This window comes from Ananas comosus, linkage group 12 (assembly GCF_001540865.1).
Source record: "Ananas comosus cultivar F153 linkage group 12, ASM154086v1, whole genome shotgun sequence".
Lineage (NCBI taxonomy): Eukaryota > Viridiplantae > Streptophyta > Magnoliopsida > Poales > Bromeliaceae > Ananas > Ananas comosus.
This window is the reverse complement of record NC_033632.1, coordinates 4416346-4436207: the sequence shown is the minus strand read 5'-3', so window position 1 is coordinate 4436207 and position 19862 is coordinate 4416346. Positions and strand designations below refer to the sequence as shown.

Sequence of the window (19862 nt, the reverse complement as noted above, 5' to 3'; positions counted from 1 at the left end):
TTGATACACTTTAAACTACAGAGTATTAAAGTGAGAAAGTGCGAAATCACAGGGTACTAATTTGATATACTTTAAACCACATGGTACTAAAGTGAGAAAGTGCAAAATCACAGGGTACTAATTTGGTAACACTTTAAACCATATGGTACTAAAGTGAGAAAGTGCGAAATCACAGGGTACTAACTTGATACACTTTAAACCATAGGGTACTAAAGTGAAAAAGTGCGAAACCACATGCGGGGTTTTTGAAGTTTTTCCTTTTTTTTTTTCGGTTGAATCAAACTATCATTAAAAAAAAAAAGAAGAAGCAAATCATCAAAGTTATAGCTTAAATATTTTGATCTACGCCAGAGCATTGAATTCTAAATGCAATATGATTCCAACGCAAGCAAGTCGAAATCGGAAACAAAATAATATGAAACCTAATTGGTATCCGAGATCCCAGGTTCGAATTCTAATTGACTCACATTTTTAGTTAAATTTATTTTTAAAAAGAAATAAACGAAGTGGGTATGCTGCCTTTCTCTAAAAAAAAAAAAATCTGAAATCTAAAGTGATCGAGACCTAAAATAATCCGACTCAAACCCAACCCCAACTCAATTGCACCCCTCACGTTCCAAGTTTTCGTCTCTCCAATCGCGGTTTAATTCTTTTAAAAAACTAATATTAAAACCAAATAATAAATTAAAATTTGAGAACAATGTAAATAGCCAAATATATAACCCTCTAATAGCCCAAAGACACTGCACCAAGGAATCGTGCATGAACAACACTATATCCAAGCATATACAGTAAATTAATAGTTACTAAACATTGATATGCATCATTAATCACTCAATTTTTTTATTTTTTTTGGATGCATGCACAATTCAACTATAAATAATGACCTTTGCAACTTTTATTCTACAAAAAAAAAAACAAACAAAAGAAAATAAAACTTGGAATAAAAGAGAAATTATTCCTCTTAAAAGAAGAACATGGCCAAGCTCTCCTTCTCCTCCTGCTTTTTATTGGTGCTCATTGTTTTTGCCTCAAGTAATTCTAATAACTCTTGCTTTTTTATTTTAGAGTATGTGTTTCTCATCTTTTAGGTATAAATAAATGCATTGAGATCCCCCTCCAATATTGAGTAATTTGAAATAGGGCTCTTAAGTTTTTTTTTTTATTTATTTTTTTTGACACTTTCTATTTTTTTTTATCTGAGTGTTTTTAGTTTGTTAAATTATGATATTCATTACATTTACCATTATTTTTAACTTAGCTAACTAGAATTACCTAAATCATTGGAGACTGTGAATGAAAAATTAATATAGTTTTAGCACTTAATTTCAATGAAAAAAAAACTTTCTTAAATAATCGACTAGATGAAAAGTATTAAGTTTTATCAGTATCAACCTTTTATGAGTGCAATTACTGTATTATTTATAATTGATAAAATGCATGATAAATTTTTCTTTATATTGAAGGGTTTTTATGGAAAACATGGTTTATCTCGCGATAAAGAGCATTTTAGTGTTGTTTTTTCTTTTTTTTTCACTTCGCTAATTTGTATATGCAACCATATGAATTGTAGTTGCAACGACAGTGCCAGTAACGGAGGCGGCAATATGCTCGGTGGTGCTGAGCAGAAGTGGCTGCGTCCTTGCGTCCTGCAAGCAGCAGTGCTATCAGCAGAAGAACGGAAACGGAATCTGCGTCCCCAATGCCGGTGCGACCGACTACGCGTGCGTCTGCAACTATAATTGCTAGAATTGCGCAAAACTTTGCAACTAAAATATAGTTTTGTTGTACAATAAAAGAGAGATTAATCTTATTCAATATCTCTCTATTATTTTGAGTTCAATGCGGAAAAGTTGACATCATAAGAATGTAAGAGTTGAATAAAAGCTTTTTATTTTTTAAATATGATGGTTATATGTTCTATTTGTTGTCAACATACAAATAATACTGAGGCTTTTGCTTATATACCCCCCACTACTATTCAATATTTTTTAATTTATCCTTCTATAAAATCCCAAGTTTTTAGGGACATATTTGAAGAAATTTTTTAAAAATATATAGCCAGGATATTTTGATCAATCGGACATATATTAAATAGTTTTAAAGTTTTAAAGAGTATATTAGATGTTACATAGGATTTAGATTTGCAGAAATAAAGTATCTCTATAAATTTTATTATAGGGTAAACTTCAAATACCATCTCTGTGGTTTCGCACTTTCTCACTTTAGTACCCTATGGTTTAAAGTGTATCAAGTTAGTGTCTACCAGTTTCATTTTTATCTTTTTGTCACTTTTTTCGTTAATATTTTGTTAAATTATATACAAAAAATTTCAGATACTCCATCTAGATTTATCGAATATTTACTTTATTTAACGAAAAAAATTAGTGGAATCTATAATAAAAATATAAAAATAAAACCACATGGCACTAAATTGATACACTTTAAATCACATGATGCTAAAGTAAAAAAGTGTGAAATTACGGGGATGATATTTGAAGCTTTTTTTTATTATGTAAAGAAAATTTTTTGATAGAAATGAGAAGTATCTTAAGGGATGCTTGTGTGTTTCACACGTTAATGCTGAGATCCCCTCTAAAACATTATTGGCCCATGAGGGGTTGAAGTGAAAATGTATATATGCAATAATAAGCTATTTTGTCGGAAACTATTCTTGTATAATTAAAACTTAGGAGTTTGGTTTTTACTACTTAAAAATATTCGCGTTATATGATTTATCTTATTCCGAAAAAATATCTTGAATACGGAATATAGTATCCATTCAAGATGTCTATACGCTTCTTTATTAAATACTATATATACTCTTTTGAATAAGGTGAAGAAGTATATTAAATAAAATATACATATATCCAAACAAGACCATAGAGATATGTTTCTCTCAAAAATTTTTTTTTTTTTTTTTTTGTGGAAATGCAAAAAATCGTAACCCAACCTATTCTCTCCTTTTAAACAAACTTATAGTTTCTGTATGAAAATAAGCGAAATATTTACGCATTACAGTATATTTAATAAAATATTCAACCAAAAGCTATTTCGAAAGCCACGCTGTGGCGCCCTAATAGTCAGAATTAAAATATAAGGATCAAGAACTTTAGTAATATTTGCCGGGAGTGGGAGAGTAAGTATTTTGTGCCGTGGGTTAAATTATTTACATTTGGTATCAAGGCTGATTCGTCAGATGAATTTTACTTTATCTAATGGAATAGTGGACTGGTTCTCATTAAAAAGTTATTACTGTGACTGTGAGTTACTACTGTTAGTAAGTTGGTTCCTTATGCATGCCAACTTTCAGGCAAAAAAAAAAAAAAAAAAAAATTGTGCAAAAAGATTCCTTAAAATATTCATTTAAGACGTCAGCATCTATTGCCATCACCATGTAGGTATTAGGTCCCACATGTCAAGACAATTTAAAGAATTTTTTTTTCTTTCAACTATTAGTGGATTCAAAAAAATATATTTTTATAGACCCCCTAACTCAACAATAATAACTCTTACATAAAAAAAGTATATACATATATTAACTTAAAAAATAAAATAATTTTCTTTTGGGCATTTAGTAATTTTATTTTTTTAAAAAAATATTATCCAGGAAAAAAAAATATTTTTCACCCTAGAGATTAGCAAACCAATTTTGGGTCTTAGAATAGGATTAATAATTTGCCGAATAAATTAAAATTAAAAATTTTGTGCAATAATTTTTTTGGATTAATTTCATACAGGTCACTATAAATATAGTGAATGGCAAATATATCCCTACAAAGTTTCAACTTTCATATGTTGTTCCTGCAAAATTAGTTCCTGCAAAATTGGTTCAACTTTCATAATATTTTCAAATATATTCCTATGGTTTGTTACCTTTAGATAATTGTTAGAGAACTATTTATATTTTTAATTTTGTCATCACATATATATCCCTCCAAAAGTCATAACAGTATAATATTAAAAGATAAAAATATAAAAAAATAACTAGAATTAAATATTTAACCTATGACGAACTAAAATTTTCAAACGGATTCTAGCGGCAGAAACATATTGAAAACATCAGAATTTTTGTTAGAACAATATATGAAAGTTAAACTTTATAGAAATAAATTTGTCATTAACTATATTTACAAGGACTTATATAAAAAATTAACTTCTTTATTTTATTTTATTTTATTTTATTTTAGTTATTTTATTGGTTGTGGTGAGTGCAAGGAGGCGCGTGAAGATGAAACAATGAAACAGCATTTTACAAAAGGGTCCAAAATAGCTTACACAAATTACACATCGAATCCGAACAATTTGAGAGGAGGAGGAGGAGAGAGGAGAGGGGGAGCGGAGTGGTGGTGGTGGTGATGACGAGTCGGTGCATGAGATCAGGAGGTCTAGGTCCGCTTGACGGGGTCGAAGTTGGCGACGGCGATGACGGCGCCGACCAGCACGCCGAGCACGACGCCGCCGGCCACGATGCTCAGCAGGAAGTTCTTCAGCGACGGCGATATCCCCGGCTGCGCCGCCTCCGCCACCTCCGGTATCACCAGCGCCGCCGCCGCCGCCGCCGCCACCATCCCCGCCGCCCACTCCCTNGGGTAAACTTCAAATACCATTACTGTGGTTTCGTACTTTTTCACTTTAGTACCCTATGGTTTAAAGTGTATCGAGTTAGTATCTACTGGTTTCATTTTTATCTTTTCGTCATTTTTTTCGTTAATATTTTGTTAAATTATGTACAAAAAATTTCAGATACTCCATCTAGATTTATCGAATATTTACTTTATTTAACAAAAAAAATTAGTGAAATCGATAATAAAAATATAAAAATAAAACCACATGGCACTAAATTGATACACTTTAAATCATATGATGTTAAAGTAAGAAAATGTGAAACTACGGGAATGATCTTTGAAGTTTTTTTTTATTATGTAAAGAAAAATTTTTGATAGAAATGAGAAGTACCTTAAGGGATGCTTGTGTGTTTCACACGTTAATGCTGAGATCCCCTCTAAAACATTATTGGCCCACGAGGGGTCGAAGTGAAAATGTATATATGCAATAATAAGCTATTTTGTCGGAAACTATTCTTATATAATTAAAACTTAGGAGTTTGATTTTTACTACTTAAAAATATTCGCGTTATATGATTTATCTGATTCCAAAAAAATATCTTGAATGCAGAATATAATATCCATTCAAGATGTCTATACGCCTTCTTTATTAAATACTATATATACTCTTTTGAATAAGGTGAAGAAGTATATTAAATAAAATATACATATATCCAAACAAGACCATAGAGATATATTTCTCTCAATTTTTTTTTTTTTTTTTTTTTTTGGAAATGCAAAAATCATAACCCAACCTATTCTCTCCTTTTAAACAAACTTATAGTTTCTGTACGAAAATAAGCGAAATATTTACGCATTACAGTATATTTAATGAAATATTCAACTAAAAGCTATTTCAAAAGCCACGCTGTGGCACCCTAATAGTCAGAATTAAAATATAAGGATCAAGAGCTATAGTAACAAATGCCGGGAGTGGAAGAGTAAGTATTTTGTGCCGCGTGTTAAATTATTTACATTTGGTATTAAGGCTGATTCGTCAGATGAATTTTACTTTATCTAATGGAATAGTGGACTGGTTCTCATTAAAAAGTTATTACTGTGACTGTGAGTTACTACTGTTAGTAAGTTGGTTCCTTATGCAGGCCAACTTTCAGGCAAAAAACAAAAAAAAAAAAAAAACAAAAATTGTGCAAAAAGATTCCTTAAAATATTCATTTAAGACGTCAGAATCTATTGCCATCACCATGTAGGTATTAGATCCCGCATGTCAAGACAATTTAAAGAATTTTTTTTTCTTTCGACTATTAGTGGATTCAAAAAAATATATTTTTGTAGACCCCCTAACTCAACAATAATAACTCTTACATAAAAAAAAGTATATACATATATTAACTTAAAAAATAAAATAATTTTCTTTTGGGCTTTTAGTAATTTTATTTTTTTAAAAAAATATTATCCGGGAAAATAAAATATTTTTCACCCTAGAGATTAGCAAACCAATTTTGGGTCTTAGAATAGGATTAATAATTCGCCGAATAAATTAAAATTAAAAATTTTGTGCAATAATTTTTTTGGATTAATTTCATACAGGTCACTATAAATATAATGAATGACAAATATATCTCTACAAAGTTCAACTTTCATATGTTGTTCCTGCAAAATTGGTTCCTGCAAAATTGGTTCAACTGTCATGATATTTTCAAATATATTCCTATGGTTTGTTACCTTTAGATAATCGTCAGAGAACTATTTATATTTTTAATTTTGTCATCACAAATATATCCCTCCAAAAGTCATAACAGTATAATATTAAAAGATAAAAATATAAAAAAAAAACTAGAATTAAGTATTTAACCTATGATTAACTAAAATTTTCAAATGGATTCTAGCGGCAGAAATGTATTGAAAACATTAGAATTTTTGTTAGAAAAATATATGAAAGTTGAACTTTATAGAAATAAATTTGTCGTTAACTATATTTGCAGGGACTTATATAAAAAATTAACTTCTTTATTTTATTTTATTTTATTTTAGTTATTTTATTTGTTGTGGTGAGTGCAAGGAGGCGCGTGAAGATGAAACAATGAAACAGCATTTTACAAAAGGGTCCAAACTAGCTTACACAAATTACACATCGAATCCGAACAATTTGAGAGGAGGGGGAGAGAGGAGAGGGGGAGCGGAGTGGTGGTGGTGGTGGTGATGACGAGTCGGTGCATGAGATCAGGAGGTCTAGGTCCGCTTGACGGGGTCGAAGTTGGCGACGGCGACGACGGCGCCCACCAGCACGCCGAGCACGACGCCGCCGGCCACGATGCTCAGCAGGAAGTTCTTCAGCGACGGCGATATCCCCGGCTGCGCCGCCTCCGCCACCTCCGGTATCACCAGCGCCGCCGCCGCCGCCGCCGCCACCATCCCACCCGCCGCCCACTCCCTCCCTCCTTCTCCGCCGCCGACGCCCTCGCCGCCACCCGCCCCCGCGCCGCCCGCGCGGGATCGGCCGCGCCGGTCGGAGGAGGACGCCGGCGCCGGCGCCGGAGAGCCGCTTCGTGGCGGCGGAGGCGGCGATGAAGAGCGCCGATGCGAGGCCATTGTTGTTGCTGCGATGTAGAGAGAGAGAGAGAGAGAGAGAGAGAGAGAGGGATTTGAGGGGATTTGGAGTTGGGTGGTGTATGAGAGAATAGGAATGTGGGATTAAGGTCGGGGAAAGGGTCGGGAGTTGGAGAGTTGAGGGGCGAGGAAGTGCCACGTCGGAGCGCTCGGGGGGTGACGTGGAGCGTTGTGATTTGTGGTGGGTGATGATAAGGTTATCCATATTTTTATCTACACGGATAAGAGGGGAAAAAAAAAAATTACAGTTGCATTGTATAACTAACCTATGGATAATTATTTATATACCTTTCAAAACAACTGAATATTTGATATATTTTTATTTTTTATTTCGAATATATTTTTGATATATTTTTTTATTATTTAAAAATATTCTCTGGTTGTGATAAGATCCGAATTAAATTTTTATCAGAATAAAAAAAAGTCAAAATATACCTCTTTTGTTCTTGACTTGGGGGCAAATAAGAAAAATGGGTGACGGTATATATGAAAGGCATATAAGAAAAATTAGTGAGAATAGAAGGATATATTTGAAAAGACTAAATAATAATTTCACAGAGATAATAATTATTCTTAACAGTTAACTAACATAATCTAACTCTAAAAAAATATTTTTAGTATTAGCCTTTTAAAAGAGGTAATTAAGAAAGTTTACCCTTATAATCTATGTCCGCAACTAAACAAATAATGCCTTTAAAGTTTATCTATTTTATTATAATATTTTTTTAAAAAATTATATACTTTTATTTAAGAGGAGAAATTTAAATTAATTTAAAATATAAATAATGTGATGCAAGTGAGCAACTGTAACATAAAAGACCACCAGGAAAAGAGGGCTAGAATTTTTTTCTTTTTTTGTGCAATCACACTTCTTTTAAACAAACTATAATAGTATTTAATTAACTATTATTTAATTATATAAAAATATAATTTTTAAGTATTACTTTAATATATAATTATTATATTACTCATGATTTGACACCTTTTTATTCACACACTACAATATAATTGATTTCAAACTCATGTCACGTTGAGCATCGTTATTAAATTTTTTTTTAATTCTTTTTAAACCATTAATTCTATACAATTTAATGTTCCATCAGAAAAAGAAAGATTATTTATTGTAGTTGGTTTCCAACAAAACCTAAATGCCAATTTTTTAAAAAAATTTAGATATAAATTTTTTTAAAAATTTTTATTTTTTTATTACCAAATAAACACAAGGGCTCTAAACAACCACTTCGTTTTTACACCTTTTTATATAAATATTTTATTTACAAGATATAAAATGAATATGACACCAAACAGGCCTTAATTTTTTTGTTTCATTTTTTTTTTTCGATTTATGGGCTCGTTACGTTTCCAAACTCGAAATTACGCCGAGTTTGTGAATGCTTGTTACACTAGAGGCCAAATTTTGAAATATATATATTTCTAAGTCCACATAGTCCGAAAACAATTTGTAGAGTTACCACCCTCTTTGTTAAATAAAAAAAAAATTAATATATAGGAGTTTCGATCTGAGCTAACTATTTTGCTAAATCTAGATCAACTTTTTTAAGAAAAAAACTATATATTGATATATATTGATCATTCTAGATCTAATCTAGTAAAACAAAAAAAAAAATACAATGGATTAAAAGATGTTCACAATTTTGTTTTCCTAATTGTTATAGAATTTTTCATAATAAATACACTAAAACCAACCATTTCATCACAACATTCTTACCAGAAATTTACTAACCAAGCTAGTTAGAGAAATACTACAAAGACAAAGACATCAAGATACCTTCTTAACACGGATTAATACTTTACGGTGACCGAATTTTTCATTCGCCAAAAAGATTAAAGAGATCAAATCTATTAGATTCATAAAAGAGTAGATTAGTAGAGAGACATGCCTCTCCGATCGCCCCTGTCGTGCAGTTCCACCGCGGTGATCATAAATCGAATTCGAACAGCTATTGCGATCTTGCGATCGGCTCGAGAGCTTCAATCATGACCACACTGTTTCCCCTGATAACCTGTGAAACATTTTTTAGTTCATTAAAATCATCAAATCATCTTTAGAAAAGAGCAGTAGGGGATTCTGCAGTTTAGTCCCCGGCATTCCGATTGCTGCAATATGGTCCCTGAAATTGCATGCGTCATCCATTTCGCTAAATTTGTTGGTTGAATTGGGTGTAAAATGCCAACGCAACCAGCATATCAGATGTCCAGAAGTTGATTATATATGGACTCCGATCGAAAAGGGTATGACTGCGGCGAATTACAAAGTTTAGGGACACAACAGTTAATAACTGAATTCATGAGGACAAAAGAGGACCCCTGATGCAAATTACTCGAAGAACATTATAACCGCTAATCACGAAAGATTTCAAAGGAAGAGTGGGAATTTCTCCCAAGCATTTGTAGAATGAAAACAGCATGATTTGCATTATGATAAATAGGAAAGAAACGATAATGCAATGAAACAGATTTAGTCACAAAATGAACCTACCACTATCCCGATATCGTTCTTCTCATTGCCGTTGACTTCTACAGTGTTGTCGACCACCAAGTTCATAAATTGGTCAAACCCGCGAAGGGAGCCGATGACGACCCGGTTCGCATTCAGCTTGACTGTAGTAATGGTTGGGTTCGTCAGAATCATGTTAGCATAAGTTTTAAATGGATGAGACATTATATTACGTAAGAGTGACCTAAGCAACAAATTGTTCCAGTTATCGAATACTTAGCAGCTACCATAAGCATTAGAGTAAATTGCCAAAAGAAAAGAAAACAACTCATATACAATTAACCAACTAACCATTTTGTGTCCGCATTTTATAAGGCTCCCGTAACCGGCTGCTTAAGGATGATTCTAACTAAATTAAACCCCAAAAACGCCGTCCCATGTCCACAACTCTCTGTATACCTCAAATATCCCTCCCATATCCCCCTTAAATCAAGAATTTTTTTCTGAAATGTTATAATAGTTATGTTAGATACTTCTACAGAGTACCTGACACTTACGGGGCGAGGATCAAAATCAAATACCTACCCAACAAAAATACGGCAAATTAAAACAAGTTGTCTTGCATCATAGGTTAGACGTGTTGTGAGTTAGGGAACACAGAAGGGCAAAATAGAGAAAGCTAGCTTCTTCCACCTGCTAAAGGCGGCCTTAGGACCGTATATGTCTCGAATGTCTCAACAACACCACTTAATTCGGTGTCAGGTTAGTAATGAGGGAAACAAAAATGAGATTTTAGCCATTCCGAAGAAGTTAAGACTAAAGATGGTCTAGCTAAAAATAGACGGCACCGTCACAGCATAGATTTATCTATTAGAATGCAAAAATAAATGCGCAATCTTAAACATCTAAGGTAACACAAAAGAGAACAATCAAATCTGATTTGTGATGGAGTTTTCGTGGTCAGTTTTTTCACAGTTACTACATTGTTTTTCCCATCGACTTGTTCAGGATCAATTACTGATTTTGTTTAATAAAAGAACAAAAGCAAACATTCTGTTTCAAAAATAAAAGATTAGTTTGCACAGACACAGGCAATAAGATTAATAATCTACATATCTGCGTATTTTTAACCTCATATTCTTTACATATCTACATATTTCCACGTTGTTTTGCATTTCTCATTATCTTGCACAGCTCCAGTTTAAAAAAAAAGAATGTGTAATTAAAGTAGTAACTCCGCAGTCCAAGGACAGTAACAATAGTATATAATCAACTTTCGAAGTTTGCAAAATTTGAGTGATTTTAGCAAAATAAAATTGGGGATTTTACCAAATTGATTGATAATTCATCACATTTAATAGTTTAATCGACTCTGTAGCCGATAATATTAGATTAATTAACTGCTAATAGCTAGAGAAATTTAACAATTATTTAGCTATAAAAACTTATTAAAAAAATTAATAGAAGTTAATGGAATCACTTACTTTGAAGCTTCTTATCCATGTACCTGTAACACCAATACACCATACAAAAAAATCAGTGAAAAATAAAGATAAAAAACAAGAAACGCAACACCAAAAAAATATAAAAAAACGAAGTATGAAGCACCAAAATGGATGATTTAGGCAGAAAAAATTGAGGAAAAAAAAAAAAAAACAGCTCACTTCTTGAGATCGGGAGGCTGGCCGGATCTGCTCATATCGGCGATGAGAGAATTTTTGGGAGAAATGGGAATCGAGAGATCGCACGCTTCTTCTCCCTCCTCCTCAAAGAGGAATAGAAACCCTAGAAGACGACGAAAAAGAATTAAAGAAAGGGCAAATTTCTTCGGTACCCTTCCAAGTAGTTCCAATTTCATAAGTACCCTTCAAAATTTTAAAATGGGAAAACTTCAAATACCACCCGGTGGTTTCACACTTTCTCGTTTTAGTACCCTATAGTTTAAAGTGTATCAATTTAGCACTCTATGTTTTTATTTTTATCTTTTTATTACCGATTCCACTAATTTTTTTCGATAAATTAGTGACAAAGTTAAAACTAAAGTGTACTAAAATAAATATTCGATAAATCTGTGGGGTATCTAAAGTTTTTTATATATAATTTAACAAAATATTAACGGAGAAACTGACGAAAAAATAAAAATGAAACTGTATGACACTAACTTAATACACTTTAAACCACAGAATATTAAAGTGAGAAAGTGCAAAACTACCGAAATGGTATATGAAGTTTACCCCAAAAAAAAAAAACACAAGCAGGGCGGGTAAAGTCGGTTTTGGAGTGATCCGCAATTGATACATATCCGAACGCAGGACAAATTTTTGGGATCTTTTTGCATTTGGCCCCTTAAAACATTTTATTTCATAATTGACTCCAAAAAAATTTGATTTGTAGAAATAATCCTATGGGTTACACCATTTTAAGATGAACACAAAATTTTGCATAAACACTGTAAACGGTTTACCATATTCTTCTGAATTTTAAAAGCACAGAGTGTTTTACTTGAACACAATAATTAGTTTATTGGATTTAAATACCAGAAGCAATTGCTTATATATATTCTTAAAAAGTTTCAAACTTTTTTACCTGCTCCACTTAAAAGGCTAATACAATTTTAAGTTCTTTCATATATACCTTTTTAAATTAGATTCGGTTAGTAAACTGTTAGAAAAATTTATTATTTTTATAAAATTACAATTTTATCATTTAAATATACTCTTCTACTCTCACCCACTATTTTATATTTGCTCTTAAAATGTCAAATATTTTTCTTATTTATGATCCAATGATTGTATTCTAATGCTCACCTTCTTTTATAAAAGTACAATCTTAACTAAAAAAAAATTACTGTGGCTAAATAAATAATTCAACATAGTTGTAAATAACTGACCGTTCCTAGAGCAAATGGCAAAGAATTTGGTAGTTGATACCCGAGATCCAAGTTCGCATCCTAGTTGATTCACATTTCCAGCTAAATTTATTTTTAAATAAAATAAACGAAGCGGGTAGCGTACTACCTATCTCTCAGAAAAAAAAAAAAAACACACAGTTGTAAATAATCGCGGTATCATAATTTCATAACTCATAGTTAAATATAAAATTACTAATAGAATCTAACTCAACTGTCCTATTTGAAAGAATTTGAAAGTTAGAAAGATATTTTCCATATTAGCCTTCTAAACAGGCTTAGTCAAAAAGTTTGAAACTTTTCAAGGTATATAAACAATTATCCTATAAAAAAGGATAATATCTATTAAGAAAATATGTAAGTTAAGGATAAAAGAGTTATTTTTATTTTTTTTTAACTTTGATAGAAATTTTTAGGCTCTGTTTAAAATTATAGAAAAATTACGTTATGTGTAGTAAGAAAGTTAGAAAGATATTTTCCATATTAGCTTTCTAAACAGGCTTAATCAAAAAGTTTGAAACTTTTCAAGGTATATAAACAATTATCCTATAAAAAAGGATAATATCTATTAAGAAAATATGTAAGTTAAGGATAAAAGAGTTATTTTTATTTTTTTTTAACTTTGATAGAAATTTTTAAGCTCCGTTTAGAATTACAGGAAGATTACGTTACGTGTAGTGAGAAAGTATGAAGAAAAAATATTCTTTTTTTTTTTCGTACATACATATCGCAGGTTACAATATTTTTTTTGCGATCCAACTGGAGAACGCAGAAACATATCTCTATATACTTTTGTCTCAACTTTATTTTATCTAATAGTGTCAAATGGGCCTCAATATCAAGAGTTTTAATCTGAGTTTAATTCGAAATAATTTAACGAGTACTAACAACAGAATTATTTTTGAATAACAAAAAAATATATTAAAATTATATTTGAAACCCAAAAAAGAAAAATATACATAACATACTTCAAAAATTTTAAAGAATATATAAGTAATTATCCCTATGTACTATCAATAGATAGTTTATTATGTTCACGTAAAATATTTAGATGATCCTCTGGCGTGACACCTATTATGTGGACAGCATAGAATCAATTTTATTCATTAAAAAAGACAAAAAGTGCGTGCTTGGTATCTAGAGCTGCACAATAAAAGAGTATTATAATTAATAAGATAACATCATAATAATAATAATAATAATAATAATTAAGATGCTTATATATATATATATATATTTATATAGGGCAGCTATGGTGCTTGTAAAAGCACCATGTACTTGGTGCTTGTAAGTTTTTTACCGTTAGATCTACTTCTCGAATTATTTTCAACAATTAGATTATACTATTCAACCAACCACCTACTCAACCTTAGGGGGCCCACATCATCCTAACCGTATATCTCTTAATCCAATGGCTAAAAATCTATAAGCACCAATAACTTGGTACTTTTAAAAGTATAGGAGCCCAATTCTATATATATATATATATTACATTAGCAATACATTAGGGGCGCGTTTGGTTCGAAGTCGGAATCGAAATCGGAATCGGAATCAAAATAAGCCGGAATCGGAATCGGAATGACTCATTACCTAATTCTGTTTGGTTCATCACCTGAATCGGAATCGAAATAAATCATTCCCATTGTCGGTGTTTGGTTCAGGTGGATATAAAAAATGTAATCAAATTAATATACTAACATTATCTTTATAATATATTAATTTAAATTCAAATTAAAAATTAAATATTAAAAATTTACATTAAAATTTTGAAATAATGTTAAAATTTTAAATCTACTTTTTTTAAAAAAATTAAACTTTGAAGTTGAGTGGATAATTTAAAATATGAAACTAAATTTTGATTTATTCAAATTCAAATTTAAAATTACAATTTAAATTTTAATTTGAATACATAAATTTAATTTAAGTTTGAAATAAAATTTGAATAACATTTTATATAAATTAAAATTTAATTTAAATTCAAATTCATAAGTTAGATTCGAAATACTTGATTAAATTTTAATTTTTAATTTAAGTTTAAATTAAAATTTAAAATTATATATTTAATTTTAAAATTTTAACTCATATTTTAATTAAAAAAGTTGAAAAAATAAATTTAATCCGAATAAATATCCATTCCGTCCGGATTCAACTTTCAATCCGGCCTCCTAGGCCGGGTTGAAAAAAGAGGTGATCGGGGGATTCCCATTCCACTCGGGAATCGGAATCGGAATGGAACTCCCGCGTACTAAACACCCACAAACGGATTTATCCATTTCGATTTCGATTCTAGGGTGAAAAAGAAGCAAACCAAACACTCCCTAGTATTTGACGAACTAAATTGGATTTGAAACTTGATTGCAATAATTAAAAAAATTCGAATAAAAAATTATAATAAATTATTAAAATTTGAAATCCAAAGGATCGTATGCTTCACCATCTCACCGTTTGAGAACAATAAATGTGTGATCTTACCAAGACACTATATACGGGACAAAATTTTTATGGGCATTGTCCCAAACTAATTAGTTTGGGGACTATGTGGATGGACGCCATATAGCCCATCCGACGGCCACCAATGGAAAGGAAAAAAAATTGCCCGGTGTTTTTAGAGAGAGAGAAAGCTATCGGATCATTGGCGCTGATCAGTAATCCCAAAATCTCGAGCTGTTAGAAATATGCAACTAATTCACTTAAAGCGTACAGATACAGCGTTCACGAATATCGATTGTGATTCGACTCAACCAGCTTTATGCCACTTCGAATATGACTCGACCCATCGAGCCTCACGCCACAGTGCAGGATGCTGGCCCATTTAAGCCAAAAAAAAAAAAAAAAAGCACTAGTCGGATTAGCCATGGAGCGCCCATCCGCAATAGTTTGGGACAGTGCTCACAAAATTTTTGTCCCTGTATATGGGGATGCCTAAAAATGTACGCATAGCGAGGGCGAAAACGGACCAATCATTAATCCCCTTCCCGCCTTATCCGTCTCTTCGACTCTTCCTCCCATTCCCAAATTGATTCCCAAACAAATAAATAATAATTGATTTTTAAATCAAATAGAAAACAATTTAGAAAAAGCTCTCTCTCTCTTTCTCTCTTCTCACCATGTCCACCACCGTGGGGATCCCGTCGCCGGCGACGAAGCTCACCGCCCATCGCCACCACCTCCGCCGCCGCCGCCGCACAGTCGTCGGCCCCGCCGCCGCCGCCACCCGCCCCGCCTACTCCCTCATCTCCGCAGCAAACGTCCAAAAAGCCCTGCGAGGGCTCGGTGCGTCCACTCCCCCCTCTCATTTACTTACTCCTTAATCCCTTCATTTTAGGGTTGATTGGATCGATTCGGTGGTGATTTTGTTAAATTCAATTACTGGAATTGCTTATGTTGGGGCTGATTGGGTTGATTCATTTTAATGAGTGGAAATTGTTTATTTTTTAGTGTTGATTGGATTGATTCAATGGTGATTTGTCGAAGTTAATGATCGTAATCGGTTTTAGCAAGGATTTAAGTAACGAGGCATGAGATCGTGCCGAGCCTTGTGCATAGAGTTGCTAAAATGCTTGTGTGTTGATACGCTTTGGAATAAATAAAAAATAACTATCTTTTAGTGTTAGTACATTCTAAATCTTTGTTTACTAACTAGTTTGATATTTGTTGATGTATTTACTTAAAAAATTTTGGTAAATTTTTTTTTTATTTTTTAGCAAAATAACTGTAACAATTGAGAGTTAATTGCTGATAGAATTATTAGATTAGAGTCATTAAATTTTACAAGGATTTTAATCGAACTAACTATGAGAATACAAATCAGAAAAATTAGTCAGTTGAGAGAGTTCCAATAAAAAAAAAACTAAGTGGGGGTGCTATTCAAAATAGGCTATAGTTGAGGGGTTTCATTACAATTTTTACCTTACTCTTTATTTTATTTCTAAGAATAAATAACATAGAAGTATCACCAATTTTTTAGTGTTTACTAATGACTATTTGACCCAGAAATGTTGATTGGCTTTAGGAAATTCATTAACAAATATGATGTCAATTTTGATTAAATTTGGCCTACAAAATTTCTGTTGTTGCGCACAAAATTCACCATAATATTACAAAAATTCGTGATCTCTCTGCGCCAATTCAGACTTTGTGGGCCGAAATTGTGATGGAAAAAGGTTTTTTTTTTTTCCACCAAATTATAGTTAATTTTCTTTCTTTCATTTCCCTTTCAATCATAATCCCCTTTTCATTATTTTGCTTATTTTGGTTTGCTTTCACCAAAAAAGTTTCTTTTTCAATTCTGAATTTGTTAATTTCAGCGATTACGGATGTTGATCATTATGGAAGGCTTGGAATCAGCAAAGGCACTTCATATGATCAGGTTAATTTTCTTCCCATTGTTTCGTCAAGCAAAAATATATGTAGGGTTTACACATTTTGCGAAAATTTGTATACTTGCTAATGGAGTGCTCAGGAAGAATAAGAATCTAATGTAGGAAATTTATATTTAGTTATTTATTTTCTAAAATGATACGTTAGGGCTAGATTTCTATTTGTTAATGCATTTCAATATGGTTTTATAACTAGAAAATCAATTTCGTTGTCCCCTCAATCCAAGGTTGTACCGAGAACTTGTGGCACGGTATAATATGGTGCGTGTTGTGCAGTGTTCATATATGCCGGTCACAAAAATATGTGTCAACACATTATGACATAAAATATTTATTTTTGTGGCACCAAAATATTCTAATTGCTTATTATACATGCTTATCAAATCTTTAGCACTTTATTGAGATAACTATTTGCTAATCTCAAAAAGAGAGGATTTAAGCCGTACAATTGGTAGAAAGTTTAGATAATGCCAACACTTTGTCGGCATGATACAATACAATGGATGCAACTGGTGCCGATAGATACTTTAAGCCTTACTGAAGCTATGGTACCTCTAAATAAAAAAGCACCAAAAGTTAAAGATACTGCATTTCCAGTTATACACACATAGGTCAATCAAGTGATCAACAAGTAATTTGAATTGTATACTTCATGTTAATCATGTCCCTGTAATGGTATTAAGAATATCATGAAAACTTAGTGGTATTCACAAAGATTATATCTACTTATTTTGGAGAAAGGTAACTAATCACATTGAGCTTTTTGTAAGCAGTGGATTAAATGTGTTTCCAGGTTTCTTATTCCATCTAGCTTGACCACACAGAAACACGCGATGCTAATTGTGATAATGCAATGAAGAAAAAGATAGCAAGTTTTTACTCATGTTTGCATCCCTTAGTAGGAGTTTCAAAATACAAGTTTGTACTCACGTTTTAATCAACCTTCCAGATTTTTAGAGATTTGTTCTGTTCGAAATTGGAATCTGCTTACTGCTGAATCAGGAACTCGGCTGCTCATGAAATTGCTAGATATATTTCTTTGCTTTTTATGATACTAATTAGATTCTTTTTCGAATGAATACATGTAAGTTTGGATATTGTAGGAATCTTTTCCTTCTTGTTCTCTTTTTGTTCACTTCCTCCGACACAATGCAGTATCTGAAATTCAACTTGCTCCAGGTTAACGTCGCCTTCAAGAAGAAGCAGGAAGAACTGATGAATAAGGAACTGGATGAAGAGGAAGCCAAGAAGGAGCTAGAACTTCTGAAGGTTATTTCTGTGCTCCACTAAGAAGGCTCTGATGTTTTTCTTAGCTTTACCATGTTTAAGAATACCCCAGAGATTTTATGCCCCTTCTACAAGCTCTCTTCTGTTACACCCCTTTCCAGTGCACATGTCATGGTTTGTTAGTCTTCAGCATGCGCTTGATGTGCGTGAGGGTGTTAAGACTGCTCCCGAGTCATTTCTTACCAGATTGATCTTTTCATTTGTTATTATTTTGCTCCATTAAGTTTTCATGATTTGCTGTCAGGAATCCTACAACATTCTCTCATCTGAAGAAGAGAGAAGACTGTATGACTGGAGTTTGGCAAGGAGTGAGAGGCCAGAAAGATATGTGTGGCCTTTTGAGGTTGACATTACTGAGACACCAACACAGCCACCACCCCCTAAGGTATATGTATCAACATGTTCTTCTTTAATAAGTATATCATTCGACTGTCCTCATCCAAATAAATGAGGTTATGAAGAGCAAGTTGTTGTCTGGAAACAGACCCCTAAACTTAAAAAAAGTATTTTGATTATTTCTTTTTTCTATAGCATTTCGTGTTTAATTTGCGACTAATAAGAAATTGTACGCCACACGAAAACTGCGCTAAAAGGTTGAGGATCCCTACTGCAGTACACACACCATTACATAAATTTATCTCCTAATAAGTTCAATATTGTAAACATCTTGTTTGTTTTTCTTTCTTTTTTTTTTTCCTTAATACAGTAAAGTATACAATTATTGATTTTTTTTTTTAATTTTTGTTGGGTGCAGGAACCTGAAGATGTGGAACCAACAAGGCTTGTTGGCTACTTCTTCCTAGCTTGGTTGATCCTGTCTTTTGCATTATCTGTTACTCTCAATAGATGAGAGCTCTAAAAAAAAAAAAAGAGAAAACCTTGCAAATATTCAATGCATACTATACTGCATTACATTATCGAAGGTTTTCTTACTTACTTTATTTCTTTTCTTTTAAACTGTCTTTACCTTTAACTCGTGAACAACATGAACTATTAAGTTCTACTACATGTATTTGACTATGTTCCCGCAAATCTGCATATTTTATACATCAAATGTATATGTAAGTAAATAGATGATTATATGTTATATATCTAGCAGTATGTCCAGCAGGAGCTTCAAGAATAGCTTCTTTACGGCAAAAAAGAAGAAGAAGAAGAAAAGAACCTTCTAGAAACTGCGCATTTGGTTAATAACCAGCCACAAGTTTTTGCTACAACAGGAAACAAAAATGAGCTTTGGAGTCCCAAAGCAATTTGAAGCTCTTAATGCTCATTCAGAGAAGCTTCGACCTTCCTCACACATTAAAAAAGAAAAAAGAAAAAGAAAAAGAAAACAGCTTTTAACCGCTTGAAAAGATATTAGAGCCGTTTGTTTCACAATTTGTAATATTATGAAAATCCTCTATTTTTTTATTAAAAATATTCAAATCATTACAGCATGCAACTTATCGGATAGTTGTAAAAGTATTGGTGCAAGACAAGTAGTGAAATCANCAGCTTTTAACCGCTTGAAAAGATATTAGAGCCGTTTGTTTCACAATTTGTAATATTATGAAAATCCTCTATTTTTTTATAAAAAATATTCAAATCATTACCGCATGCAACTTATCGGATAGTTGTAAAAGTATTGGTGCAAGACAAGTAGTGAAATC

The 19862-nt window shown here is 32.2% G+C and overlaps 3 protein-coding genes and 1 pseudogene across 3 annotated transcripts; 1 reads left to right on the top strand and 3 right to left on the bottom strand.

The window, feature by feature from the left end:
- On the bottom strand, positions 4227 to 4610 carry LOC109718493 (photosystem II reaction center X protein-like). Its single transcript, XM_020244745.1, has one exon. It carries the CDS (start codon positions 4608 to 4610, stop codon positions 4389 to 4391), a length of 222 nt encoding a protein of 73 aa, XP_020100334.1. The 3' UTR covers positions 4227 to 4388.
- LOC109718492 lies at positions 6639 to 7383 on the bottom strand (annotated as a pseudogene).
- LOC109718847 (probable small nuclear ribonucleoprotein G) lies at positions 8815 to 11459 on the bottom strand. The gene is made up of 4 exons (XM_020245291.1): positions 11301 to 11459; positions 11121 to 11143; positions 9679 to 9800; positions 8815 to 9202 (listed from the first exon to the last, which is right to left on the bottom strand). The coding sequence occupies exons 1-4, from the start codon at positions 11333 to 11335 to the stop codon at positions 9140 to 9142; spliced, it is 243 nt and encodes an 80-aa protein (XP_020100880.1). The 5' UTR covers positions 11336 to 11459; the 3' UTR covers positions 8815 to 9139.
- On the top strand, positions 15652 to 19264 carry LOC109718490 (NAD(P)H-quinone oxidoreductase subunit U, chloroplastic). Its single transcript, XM_020244744.1, has 5 exons — positions 15652 to 15817; positions 16852 to 16913; positions 18103 to 18192; positions 18455 to 18595; positions 18965 to 19264. The coding sequence occupies exons 1-5, from the start codon at positions 15652 to 15654 to the stop codon at positions 19058 to 19060; spliced, it is 555 nt and encodes a 184-aa protein (XP_020100333.1). The 3' UTR covers positions 19061 to 19264.

Coding starts and splice junctions, on each gene's coding strand:
- LOC109718847 (XM_020245291.1), bottom strand. CDS start 11,335: ATGAGCAGATCCGGCCAGCCTCCCGATCTCAAGAA. Junction 11,144..11,300: donor CAGCCTCCCGATCTCAAGAA/GTGAGCTGTTTT, acceptor TTGGTGTTACAG/GTACATGGATAAGAAGCTTC. Junction 9,801..11,120: donor CATGGATAAGAAGCTTCAAA/GTAAGTGATTCC, acceptor CCATTACTACAG/TCAAGCTGAATGCGAACCGG.
- LOC109718490 (XM_020244744.1), top strand. CDS start 15,652: ATGTCCACCACCGTGGGGATCCCGTCGCCGGCGACGAAGCTCACCGCC. Junction 15,818..16,851: donor AAAAGCCCTGCGAGGGCTCG/GTGCGTCCACTC, acceptor TGTTAATTTCAG/CGATTACGGATGTTGATCAT. Junction 18,596..18,964: donor CACAGCCACCACCCCCTAAG/GTATATGTATCA, acceptor TGTTGGGTGCAG/GAACCTGAAGATGTGGAACC.